This window comes from Merops nubicus, unplaced genomic scaffold (genome assembly GCF_000691845.1).
Source record: "Merops nubicus isolate BGI_N331 unplaced genomic scaffold, ASM69184v1 scaffold5259, whole genome shotgun sequence".
Taxonomy (NCBI): Eukaryota; Metazoa; Chordata; class Aves; order Coraciiformes; family Meropidae; genus Merops; species Merops nubicus.
In genome coordinates this window covers 11,917-25,465 of record NW_008631544.1, presented here as the reverse complement: position 1 = coordinate 25,465, position 13,549 = coordinate 11,917, and the positions used below count along the sequence as shown (strand labels likewise).

At 37.3% G+C, this 13,549-nt stretch overlaps 1 protein-coding gene across 2 annotated transcripts; it reads right to left on the bottom strand.

Annotated features, from left to right (window-relative positions):
- Positions 1 to 895: 895 nt before the first annotated feature.
- PTPDC1 (protein tyrosine phosphatase domain containing 1) lies at positions 896 to 12,396 on the bottom strand. Of its 2 annotated transcripts, none has more exons than XM_008947590.1 (9): positions 12,312 to 12,396; positions 9,368 to 9,539; positions 8,488 to 8,568; positions 8,145 to 8,263; positions 7,232 to 7,369; positions 4,809 to 6,007; positions 3,898 to 4,083; positions 1,821 to 1,931; positions 896 to 1,012 (listed from the first exon to the last, which is right to left on the bottom strand). In XM_008947590.1, the coding sequence occupies exons 1-9, from the start codon at positions 12,394 to 12,396 to the stop codon at positions 896 to 898; spliced, it is 2,208 nt and encodes a 735-aa protein (XP_008945838.1). The 2 variants fall into 2 exon arrangements, with proteins under 2 accessions (XP_008945838.1, XP_008945837.1); XM_008947589.1 differs by lacking the exon at positions 12,312 to 12,396 and adding an exon at positions 10,089 to 10,312.
- Between the last annotated feature and the right edge of the window lie 1,153 nt (positions 12,397 to 13,549).

The window sequence follows — 13,549 nt, the reverse complement described above, 5'->3', positions numbered from 1 at the left end:
CTCTGCAAAGTGTCTTACAAATAATAAGATTTTCATTGATTCATTTTTAGTATTATTACGTTACACCTATTTATGCAAATTTTTGATAAACATAATTACAGATGGAATGACGATACCCTTACTAAGGTTGGATAATTGTTTTCTCACTTCCAGTAAAATCTATAGAAGTTTTACAAATAAGGTAAAATTTTACTCTTCTTCCAAGCACTTAAAATGCCAAAATCGATTTTCTGTTAAAATCACTTTAAAGCTTTCTTAGCCAAAGACATGTAAATTAAGGCCCTGATAACTCAATACACTTAATATATTTCTCTACTGCAACACCTTTTAGAAACAAATTGGTGACAATTAAGGTATCTAAAAGAAAAAAATTACCTGCTGCCAATAGTAGACCACAAATGCTGTTCATTATTACTCTATCTTATTTTAAAATTTCTAAAAGGAAAAGGAGTTTAATTAGTTCAGTCAATATTTATTTTCTGCAAAGTAAAATCAAGTAACATTAATGTAAACATATGTAACACATAAATCTTAATCTGTTAAATCTTTGTGTACAATGGCACTGAACTTATAGCAGTCATGTAATTGAGCATCATGTTGCTTGCCAGTGACAGAGGTTTCTAAATCAATAAATACATTTGCAAACAAGAGAACAGTTCACAGATAAAAGCATATGAAACCAAATGCTGCAGCAGTCACACAGGTGCTGTTCTCTGGGACAGTCCAAACAGAACAATTTTCACTAAAACACCCTCTAAAAAAATTAAATGCTTTGTTAATAACTACTTTTACCTGAAGTTAGGTAAATCATGCCAGAGAGCACAAAATACAGTAGCTGGAAAAAGCAAAATAATTTGCTAGGCCCGTCTAATTCTTCAGCATAGCTGTGCAGAAATCAAGAGGGATTCTCTGTTCCTTCCCTAAGCCTTTTTCTTTTTTCTTCCAGTGTTTGTTTAAATACTTTTTTCAAGGTACTGTAAACATATGGTCCATTTTCAGAATCGAAGCTTGTCTAATAAAAGGGAGAAATTTTTCATCTGTTAAATAGGTGTTATACAGCAAAATGCAAAGCAGACAACCAACATTTTTTTAAAAAAATAGTTTTAAGATGCATCAAAGAAAGAATGTGCTTAATGCTAAGTATTTTCAGTTTTATGTTGAATAGACATTAAAACAAATTAGTGGAAGGAGAAAAGTCATGATTGTTTTAACAGGTGAGATGTCTGTGGATTTACCAGAGACTAGGAAGCAGTATGACAAATGTTCTGTTCAAATAATTTCCACTGATGCAGCTAAGAAGCACGCAGCTCTGAGCCGAGCCATAGCAAGCTTAACCTCTCACTGTTAGTAAATGATACCAAAAGCAGAAGTTATGTATACACATCCCATATTAAGACCCTGAAACATAACTGAATTGCCATGTAATTTCAGAAAACTATTTAATTTGATGGAAAGACTCCAAAGTAGTATAGAATTTACTAAAGCCTTCTGGTAAGTTACTCTGAGTGACTAATTTTTCTTACCACTTAAAAATCACCTTTTCCCTAATTTGAACAAGTCTATGAATTAGTAGTGATTCAGAGTTAGAAAAATGAGATGAAAGAATTAAGGCTGTAGGGACAGAATTTAATTTTGTCAAGAATAATTCCTCCCCTTTATGTAGGCTGATTATTATAAAATGTAAACTCTGAAACAGGTAAGTATGAGTATGTAAGTATGAAGAAATTGCCTTAACTTTGCCCACAGAGGCCTGCTCTGTTGATTCACCCTTTGTGATTTAAAACAAAGAAATACTATGTCAAGGACAAATGGTTACTTGCCTTAGTGAAAGCTTTAATAGCACGAGCAAGTAAGGCCTCCTCCACATCAGCTGGTAGCATTTGCAAGTTCACCACACAGTGTAAAATACAAAGGATGGTCTGACACTGTTCCTGGTGGGTAAAAGTGGCTCATTAGAAGAAATATTTTCATGAAAAACAATTCCCTTTCAGTTTTTGTTAATTGCTGTTTAAATATCTTCCTGCATTGAAACGTTCAGGTGTAGGAGTTGGGGAAGGAATTTTCACAGGCCTAAAGAACCTCTACGTAATTATTTCAGTCATGATGGGAGAAACTCTTCTCTTACAACAAACTGCTTTGGAAACTTCTAGGTCAGGTGTGTGTCTGGAGACTTATTTTTCATGGTACTCAACATGAACTGTAGCATTCATGTGAATTGGCACCAAAAAAGTGAGATCTGATCTTTTCAGCCCACAATGGTATGTATGTTTAGGGCTCTTTCTCCAATTAACATAGGATGACCTGCATTTCTCTCTGTCCTACCAAGTCTTCTTCACCATTAAAAGAAGCTTGCAAAGGACAAAAAAACACCAGGAGAGGCACTAGCAAGGAGGTACAAAGGGAGCAGCAGTATCTTTGTGGCTCTTAGTTTCCATCCCATTTCCAAAGAAGGCAGATCTCCACACTGGCAGGTCAACAGTGACAAATTAAAACTTGAGGGATTTCTGAAAAGAGCAGCAAAATACACACCAGCACATATAGGGGCCTGACTGGCTGAAGCGCAGGAAAGAAGCTGCGTGTCCCAGTGCACACAGAGCTGAACATGAGCCAGCAACAGGCCCTTGAGGTAAAGGCAGCTTAAGAGCATCCTGGGCTGTATTAGACTCAGAGTTGCCAGCAGATCAATGGAGGTGACATTTGGAATGCTGGGTCCAGCTCCGAGTTCCTTGGTACACAAGGACGACATTGACATACTAGAATAATTTTAGTGAGGGACCACAAAGATAATTAAGAGACTGAAGCATCTATCATGCAAGCAACCTGCTCTAGCTGACTGGTTTGAACAGGGTGGTTGGACTAGAAGGCATCCAGAGGTCCCTGCCAACAGTCATTCTGTGATTCTAAAATAATACAGGATAAGGTACGACAGAATTAATATTTTTAAATTTAAAAAAAAAAAATTATTGCTCCCTTCCCATTCACTTATTACAGGTGTCAAGAAGTTATTTTTTATTATTATTTAATACAAATAGAAAGTTAAAAGTCTGACAGAGTGGAAGAACACTTCATGAAGAAACATCATGGTTTTAGATGAACTTGGGAAGTCTGAATGTCATATCATGAAGATGGTGACTGCACATAAAGTTCTGACCACCTATTGATGAGAAGCTGTATTCTTGGATATTTGGAGGTGTTAAAAGGGGCCCTATTTTCTCCATAAATACTTCAGAAACAAATAATTCCTGAAGAACTAAGAAACGAATTTGTGTAATTCAGAGATCACGAGTAGAGAATTTTTTTAATTTATCCACCTCACATCTAGCCCTTTGAGGAAAGCACAATTAAAGAGTTTGGATCAGAAGTACCCGTTTTTCATAGGCACATCAAAACACAGAGAGCTACACTTCTGACTTATGTAGCGGAATTTTGCCTGGTTTCTGATCCTATGAACTGGTAAATTCTTCCTATACCTTGTCCCAGCTCTTCCAAAGCTGACAGTTTCAGATGGTTACACTACTGACATGACAACCATTAAGCACAGCTGCCAGATGTGACACTAACAAGAGCCATACATTGAGCCACAGAGAAAAAACGTTTCTCAGTTTTGTCTTTGAATCTCAAGCTGCAGAATTTGCAAGGAAACATGCTGAAGCTGAGCTTCTCATGAATGGTGTTCAAACATAGTATCTGGTATTTTTCTTCTAATATTCATCATCTTAGTATTGATTACAGGTCATACTATTCAATACAGAAGTAATCATTCTGATTTTTAAAGAGACTGAAGCTGCCTTTTTAAAGTGCAATTCCATTGCCTGAAGGTCATAAATGAATAGTTTAACAGACATGAATAAAACGTACTTGGCAGTTAAAGAACGAATTGACATGGACAGTATCTACCTTTCTCAGTAAGTAAAGTGCATCCTGTGACTCTGTGGAATTTCTTGCCAGCATGTCGATATCATCTTTGGATATAACAGGTTCTCTCAGCTGCTCTATCCAGGACCACATCAAGCTACAGAGGATAAAAGGATCTCTCTCTGTACAGATTTTGTCCCAAGCTCCATCTCGAGAATTCAGTTCTTTCTTAAAAAATACAAGAAACAAAACTGAAAATGCATCACCTATTTACCTTTGCCATCATTCTCTTTTTGTAGCAGTACTTGGCTGCTTACGTTCCAGTGTAAAAACCAGACAGCTTAGGAGTTTAAAGCCCCCATATTTCTTGTTTTTTTCCAAAGCGTCAACATTGATCATCAGTAATGCAAATGATTCTTGAAAACAGAAGGATGAAATAAACAACCCAGCTCAGAAACACCCAGTTCTCTACTAGAATAAACTAGCTCTGGATTCCAACTTCAAAGCAAATGTTGTTACAAGGATTTGGGTTTGAGGATAAGCAGTTGAGCTTCTACTAAATTCTTTTACACACAGGATCCTCTGTTTAGGTCTGAGAAAGCACTGATTAAAAACAACACCAGCTCCACCTTAAAATCCATAGTATTTTTATGCTACCAGCAGCCAAGTTACAACCACAGTTAATTGCATCAATTTTCACTAGTTAGTAAAATGAATGAATGCAACCAGAAACAATGTTTTAACCTCTTGCTAGAGAGCAAAATTTGTAGGTGCATTTTTCTTGCTTTTGAAATAAGTGGCCCATAACTGAAATAGAACCATTTACTCAAGCACAGTATAAACTGGTGTCCAGATGTGTCATTTCAGAGTATGTGGGGGCATTTTGGTCATTCTAGGAATTAACCCAGGTAAAATACGCAGAGCCCATAACATTGAATCAAGTTTCAAATTACCTGCCACATTTCTACTTTCTGCTTCACTTCATCCTCTCCAAGAAATTCATTTATATCTGCAAGTGCTTTTCCTGCCAAAACTCTTCGGGCCTCCAAACTTAATTCTGACTGCAGAACAATGTGTGGAATTGACTCTGACACATCTTTGTTACCTTGGCTTTCATATCCAATGGAAAAGTTCACTTTAGAAGAAGAAGAAGAATCAGAGTCCTCAGAGACATAGGCTCTTCTGCTACACATATCAGTCTTGCAGTCATTTTTATGACAGACCTTACTGGTAAAATTGTGCCTGGGTTCCTTGGCATTGTGCATAGATGCTAGACCTGAAGAAAAGGTTCTGCTGCGTTGTACTTCTCTGGTAGAGTCCCTTCTGTGATAAAGCGATGCTCCATCCTTTTGTCCATACAGATTAAATTTACCTTGACTCCAGAAGATGCACGTATTACGCACTAATGTTTCTTTGTTTAAATCCAACTGTGGCTTTTTTTCACCTGCAGCAGGACACTCCTCACCACTGTTCTGCTTAAGTTTGTTGCACAGTAATATCTGAGCAGGCACTGTCCATGCAGTTTCTCCTTGTTCTAAAAGAAATTCGGTTCTCCTTAAATCTGACTCACTGTAACTTAGACGCCTCCTCAGATAAGTAAGAGGCTGAAGGCATTCGACGTTCCTTCTTTTCCAAAGAGGATCACATTCATGTCCCAGGGAGCAAAGAGAATCCTGGGTCTCGAAAGTGGATGAGTGGTTGTTGGAGGACTCTGATGTATCACTGTCCTGCCTTGAGAGCTCTCCATCTAGCTGTGTGGATACCCACTGAGAAACAGTCTTCTCAATTTCAGCTGAGAAATCTGGTATATCTAGCAATTCTGCCTCTACCACTTGTCTGTTTTCAGCCAAGTCCAGCAACAATTTGCAAACCAGATGAATAAGTTTTGGTACATGTTTGAGATGCCTACTCTCATAACCATGGAGCAGATGTCTCTGACGGGTCAGGTACTGGGACAGCGTCACTGTGTGTGCCTTGGGCTCACAGCATGCAAAGACATTTCTCAGAGGAACCAAAAACTGAGTGAATTCTCTGATGCATAACAACTGCCCTCTAGTCTGAATAGAATTAGGTCTTTTTGCTCTGACAAAAAGAATTGCTTGATCAGAACTCATTCTGGTTGCAAAAACCAAGTAGCAAGCTATTAGAACGCCTGGAAAATACAAAGATAAGCATTAGCTGAAAAAATTATCACACTAATACTAATAATTAGTGGAACTATGAGATAAAAATCAATACTGGTAAAGATACAGCCTTTATGCCCCTATTACATGATGCTGTTATCTATTATTGTTCATAGAACCACAGAACCATAGAATCATTAAGGTTGGAAAAGAACTCCTAGACCATCAAGTCCAGCCATCAGTCCAACACTACTATGAACACTAAACCATGTCACGAAGTACCATGTCTACATGCTTTCAGAACATCTCCAGGGATGGGGACTCCACCACCTCCCTGTCAGGCTGCTCCAATGCCTCACCACTCTTGTACTCAAGAAATTCTTTCTCATATGCAACCTAAACCTCCCCTGGCACAACTTAAGCCCACTGCTTCTTGTCCTACTGTGAGTTACTTGGGAGAAGAGACCAACCCCCACCTCCCTCCAACCTCCTTTCAAGAAGCTATAGAGAGCAAGGTGGTCTCTCCTCAGCTTCCTCTTCTTCAGACTAAATGATCACAGACATGTCTCAGAAGACATGTTCCCCAGACCCCTTACCAGCCTTCTTGCTGTTCTCTGGACCTGCTCCAGCCCACCAAGGTCTTTGTTATCCTGTGGCACCCAAAACTGAACCCCGCATGCAAGCTGTGGCTTCCCTAGTGCCAAGTCCAGGGGCAAAATAATTGCATTTGTTGAACACAAGATAGTAAATCCATTCTTACTACACTTTCAGTGAGAGCTAGTTTCCCACCACAACATTTCTAGGAGTTCCATCGTTTGCAAACATGGAAGAAATGGTGGCTTCTCCAGGACATAGGCAAAAAGGTCTTGAAAGAAGGAAGTGAAACTTTAGGTGCTCCATCAAATCTACCCTATCTAACAATGAGAGGAAGCTTTGTAAATATATAATATTGGCCAACATAAGTGTACTAGATGAATTTTTCCGTCTAGCTGTCCTATTTGAATGTAACAGGGAATTATGATGCTGATTCAAAAATTTTCTAATCTTACAGGTTTCTGGTTTTAATATACTAAAACTGATCTCCTCTAGCCATTCATCTCATTTGCACATGTTTGTTTAGCACTTTTAACCAATTTATAGATGTACATCTTGCAATCATATAGACTCTAAGCACATCATTAATAATTTATAACCAGAGACTTGTTTGCATTTTTAGAAAAACAATTCTGTTCATCTTGTAGTAGAGCACATACCTGTCCGACCAAGTCCTGCATGACAATGAACAGCAACCCTCCCTTCCTGCAAGGCGAAAGCCATGACTTTGACCATGTCAAGTATAGTAGTGAGAGATGCCACTCCATAATCCTTCCATCCAAAGTTATAAAAATAAACTTAAATAAAAAGAAATGAAAGTTATTTTCTGATGTAGCAAATGTAACATTTTCAGCACTTTATGCAGAGGACAGATGACTAATACTAAATGATAGTACTAAAATTGCATAATGGAATCTGAGTACATATTGTTTGCAAGATTATTTTCCCATTTCAGTGTGTGATTGCTATTGGAATTTGATAAATACAGGAAGCTTGCAAAGATCTGTCAAACTCAAGTTCAGCTAGAATGTAAAAGGTATAACAAAACTGAGTGATTCATACAAAAACTACTGAGCTATATATAAGTAGAGGGCAATTTTTTTCTTTTCAGAAATAAAAGCATTTCTTCAGTCAAAAACTGTTTCTTACAGAAAGGCACTTTTTCTTATGTCACCATAGTATGAAAATACAAAAACACTGTCAATACAAATCTTCTCAAATGATACAACCTTTTATACTCTAGTTAAAACATGAATAGTACCAGAATTTGAAACACCATTGACGTTTTATATACTTGTGAACTCAGATGAAAAAGAAAACTTTTTATCTAGCTGTTGTCCTCTCTTTATTCCAGACACCTGAACATAAACCCTGCAACTCACTCTACATATATATATGATCTTCAACAATGTGTTACTTACTCATTATTGTATTTGCCAAGTTTCATGTTTACATCCCGTTTTGTGCAATGACTCTTACATAGCTGCTTTTAACACAAAAGAATTCAAGTACAAATATCTCTAAGTGCCAAAATGAATAATTCATGAGGAACAGCAGCAGGAGTGAACTCACTTCCAGCCTCCATAAAAGCTTCAGGAAGGTAAGTGAAGCCACTTTCTTGTTCCAGTGGATTCCCACAGCTCGCATGCTCCCCCGGACGCTGAAGGTTAATTACAGTTTTTATGCCACATCTTAAGGAAGGAATAGATGAGTCAAAGTATTATACATAGCCAAAAATCTCATTTAGCCCTTATTCTCTGAAACACACATTTATTCTTAGTGGGGAATAGATTTTCACCTGTATACTGTTAAAACGAGAGAACCTTTACCAACAACTCAAATCAATGTTGAAAGAGAAAATGGATCAGGAATCACACTAGTAATACCTACAATAAATAATGACCACATTTGTTACCTTTCAAATTGTTTAATAATGTTGTATTTTTCAATTAATTCCGTTGAAGGTCGAGCCATAGCCAGTATGTTATCTGTTATCCTGAGAAAAGTAGATAAGAATGTTGTTATTAATAACTTCCTGAGCATGAATCTATCAAAACAAGAATATCCTGTTATATTCAAGACAGACAGAAATACCTTGCTGATTAACTAGAAATGATTTTTCAAAAAGATCTACTATTATATAGCATTAGTGCTATATCTTGTTAAGCTGATACAGACACAACGTACCAGAAGTCCATTACTGGAGCTGTTTAAATGTCAGGCTAATTGACTTATTAAAAAAAATGCCTTTGAATAGAAAACTATTCTCAGATCTTTGTTTGGCCCTTTAAAGTTGGTATACTTCTGAATAGCATTTGCTGTTACAAAAAAAATCAGTAAGAATGTGAAGATACATTTCATATGTGTAGCACATATGAACATATGAATATGCTTTGGACATGCAACTTACCCTATTTCATCCTCAATAAATATTTTTACTTCTAAATGCTGTTATGGACACATTTTAACTAATTTGCATTTTAAACCTTCACAAGAACTGTTTATAACCCAGAATAGGGATTTTTATAATTCATGACAGATACATATTTATTCTTTTGCATCTGAATCAAACTCATTGCAAGTCACCAGAAATCTTCCAACATCTTTACTGGGCCATGCAAAATGGCCATTATAGTTTACCGTTAAGCTGAAATTTTGAACCAAGCTATTGTTACATTTTATACTTAGCAGTGGTTGATATTAAAAAAAACCCTCACTGTTTTCCTTTGAATTCTCTCATTTAATAAACAGAACCAATGCAGCTACATTTAGTAAGAGTAAATGCTGCTAATTACCAAGAAGAGTAGAGCCCTTTAATGGCTTGCTCCTGGTCACTCCATCGAGCTGGGTTTTCGTACTTGCAGGCACGTCCACCACACGCTATTGAGCACTGCATGTGACCAGGGATGACGTGGCGAAGGCTCTCCCCTACTTTTGTGTATTTTGCTGTTGGACGCCTCGAACTTCCTAGAACACAGGCAAAAGGAAGCTTAGAAATTCATCTCCACCTTATAAAACTACCCGTTCAAGCTTAAACTGATGACATTACAAACAGCATAAATACATGGAATATAGATTTAATGCTCCTTTTTCAGCACAATCTCAAAGTAAGGATGACAAGGGGAAGAAGTTTTTTGTATTACTGCAGAAATTGTATTTTCTTACAGTTACTTTGTTTTTTCTGATCAAGTCAAATGCATGTGTTATCCTTTGCAACTGAAACAAATGTCAGTGTCCTCTTCCACCTGAAACTGAAAATATTTAGCTGTATACTTGGTGCATGTGTAAACATGTATTTCTGTATTATCTGTTCTTTCTAAGTGAGCTGTTAAGAGAGAGAAATACAAACATTAACCCTTGAATAAGGAATCAGTGAACAAAATACACAGGGGAGAAAATTTGAAAGCCATTATTTTATGCATACATTTAAAATATAGTTAACAGAACAAAATTACATTAATGCAGTACCAAGAAAACACCAAGAACTGCCAAAAGCCTTAATGAAAAGTACTTTACTTTTTTTTTCAGGAAAACCTGGATACAGCTCCTCAGGGCTCAGAGATGATACTGCCACCATAACCCGTCGAGTCGCTGATGAAAGCACCTCTACAACCGAGCTCCGGCGCCTCTGGACCACACAAAGAAGGGGATCAGAGGAAGAATGCCTCCGACCCTGGAAAAAGTTGCTAAAAATACTCACTGCCGAACGTCTTCGGGGTGAACCCTGCATGACTGAGCAGCCCCAGCTACTGTCTAGGAAGGGTGCTGAGGACGTCCTTTATGGAAATTCAAGTTGCTCGGCACTGAAGTTGGGGAGCTCTGTGCATCCTCCCGCACGCTCCAGCAGCTCATCAGCATGGGCTGAGCTGTCTCCATAGTAACTAACAATGAAGGCACTGCTGCCAGTTATCCAAGGGGCTGCTCCTTTCTATAGGAATTGAGTCAGGTTGGGACAAACTGTTCTGCTGCTTGATGGAAACAGTTGCATTTCAAGTAGATAATTTTGAAATCGGACTGGGAACAAGCGAAACTTTTTCAATAAACAATGTATTCGGTTAGTTGTAAATGATAGGGATTCAGAACTTGCTCAGACACAAAATACAAGATTCAAATGAACAATCAAAATATAGCTGGAGGCTCTCCTTCCTGAAAAATCTGTAAGTACACACATTATACTCCCCCACCTCTTGGTTTAACGTTCCACAACCACCTCTTCTCCTCCATTTAGTTCCTCCAAAATGCATCATTAGCTCTGCAATGATTTGGATTAGTGTGTTCCTACTGAAATGGTTCAGTACACGATGAATCCTAGGCTGTTCGCTCTGGACCATTCATATCTTCCAACAAAACACATTTTGTTACTCAAAACAAAAGGCTTCTTTTTTTTCAAGGCACAGCTTTTTTACTAAGCAAAGCTGTTAGCCCTACAGACTGAGATAAAGCAGATTATGGGGAGGAGATGTATCAGTTGAACACTTTAGGCTTTTGAAGGTAGATATTAAGTGGCAAATTGCCTCCCACTTTACTTCCATAGTGCTGAGAAAGAGTAAATGAGCTGAGCAGAAAGATTGCAATCCTCTCAAAAGCACAAAATTCTCATGCAACTATGTGTAGAACAGACTATAGCAATACTAAAAAAAACCAAACAAACAAACAAAAAAACAACCAACCAACCAACCAAAATAAACCCCAAACCCCCATCCCACTGTCTGCACATTAGAGTGTAATTTAAAGGGAAAGACTGGGGAAATCAAGAAAACCCACCATTACTGTGTTCAACAAGCAAATTAATCCCATTGCATTTTCCTAAAGATATATACCACCTTCAGTCTATTTTTCTTCTTGTAACAAAAACTCAGTAACTCTTACAGGGGAATTTGCATAAGGTCTCTTCCAAGAAAAATTCATCAAGCCAAAATCTACTGTTTCCTCTAGGTACTGAGCAGTGTGACTGAATTCTCAATACTGCACTCCAGTCTGAAGGGTATGTGGTCAGGTTTCCTGTAGATACCAGGCCTGAAACATCAGCAGTGATGTGTGACAAAAGGAAAGGACGACCTGACCCTGCTACCTGTTGTCTCAAAACTCTGACTACACTAATTCAATAATAAAACTGATATCAGGAGGTGAGGAAATACTTAAATAGGTTTTTATTTGGGGGACTGAGTGGAAAAGAAAGGAGATTAATAAGGCTATTTCAAGTCCTACCTGTATCCATGAAAAATGTTTTGTTATTAATTATATTGCTTTCTTGTATTTAATTCTTTTTCTTCTTCTCTTCCCAGAAACTTTTTTCAGTATATACCAAAAGACAGTGGAGCCAGAGATCAGCAAAATAAAATGCTGCACAACATTATTTTCCTGCGGAATTTTGAATCTATCAGGATTTGCAAGTACTCACACAAAATAGTAAGAATGAATGACATATACTACAAGAGTGTAAATAATTTATGAGAAAGGGAAGCTTTGTTCAAAGCATGTTTGTATTTTTAGAGACCTAAAATCACATTGTTTCATTTAAGAGATCTGACAATATGAAAGGTACATACTGAGAAAAGCCCAACAAATTAACACATCATGGTGATGATAAAGTAATGCAGTTTGAGTTTGTTATAGACATGTTAGGTTTATAATTGGGGATAGTATTTCTGAGGTTTTCCATTTTCTGTGGAGAATATTTTTCCTCCCAAATTTCTCTAAACACTTTTGATGAATGGCATATCAGAGAAAAATTATTACCTGAACTCATTTTTGCAAGATACAGACTGCTCTCTAGCAACGAAGAATACGGTAGTTCATTTTGCAGCAAAACTCCTGCAGCCATTGCAGTACCTGTTGAAAGAGCAGTGTGTTCACTGAAAAGCTACAATGGAAACTCAAAAATGCAAAATAAAAGCTGAGCACCTGGCCTATAGAACTCTCCGAGGCTCAAAGTCTGGGCAGTCAGACATGGACTGTACTTTCTTTTTGGTGGGGCAGTCATCTTAAAATGCAACAGCATCACTGTCTGTTCTAGCAGTTAATTGCTAGTCAATGGTGCTTTTCAAGCTCGAGGGTTTGGCTGATTATGTACTTTATAAGTCCGTGTTTTATTCAGGCATGAATCACTAAACTAGAAGTATTTAACACAATGCCATTTGATTTTCTCAAATTCTTAAAAGTAAACATACAGTCTGAGATCTCAACCTGAAATCTTGCATGGGGCAGTCCTGGTAAAGCAAATAGTACCATAATGGTATTGCTAGATCACACCATTTATAATTTTAGCTGCTACTTGCCAAACATTCTGTCTACAAGCTATAGACCTGCTCTCTTCCCTCTGCTCCTTGCTTTTAGTCTGTTGGCAGTCTGAGGTCACATCAATGACAAGTTTGCTCTAACAAGAAAACTGAACACAAGAGTCTATCTAAGAAGAAAACAGATTTTTCTCATACTTTGATTTCCAATACAAGGTAAGTCCTGCTCTGAAGAAGAGTTGCTACCTGACGAAAAGAAAGCTAAAGGAAAGCTGTAAATGTGAACACATTAATCAGTCACTGTGATGTTTAAATAAACCATTTATGTGGATCTTGAGTGGAAATCCTTACCCAGTATAGGATTACCATTCTGTTTCTCATATTTCTATAGGAAAACATTTGCAAGTACAAAGAACATTTTTTATACCAAACTAAATACGCTTCTGCTGTATGCATAACTACAGAAACTTTATTAAACAGACAAACCTTAGGTCTCAAATTCTGCAAAATCAGTATTAGGATTCAGTAGCATAAATTATGTTTTAAAAGACAGATTTGCTAAAGAAAAAGGAAAAAGAAATAGCACTGTGGGAATTAGGTGGTGTAACAGTCCTGTGCCATGTTGAAGTGTGGTGTTAACCACATGCTGTTTGTCATCCACCTTTTGTCTAGAATTCTACATAATTGTTTTTGAAGTAAATACTTAAATAGTTTCAAAGATATTTTGAATATCTATCAGAT

What these genes read in the sequence shown, in the direction of transcription:
- PTPDC1 (XM_008947589.1), bottom strand. Translation starts at nt 10,302, where the DNA reads ATGCAGGGTTCACCCCGAAGACGTTCGGCAGTGAGTATTTTTAGCAAC. An exon ending in AGGTTTTCCTGAAAAAAAAA is followed by an intron (nt 9,540 to 10,088) that starts GTAAAGTACTTT and finishes CCTGTGTTCTAG; the next exon opens with GAAGTTCGAGGCGTCCAACA. An exon ending in AGCTTTTATGGAGGCTGGAA is followed by an intron (nt 7,370 to 8,144) that starts GTGAGTTCACTC and finishes TTTTTATTTAAG; the next exon opens with TTTATTTTTATAACTTTGGA.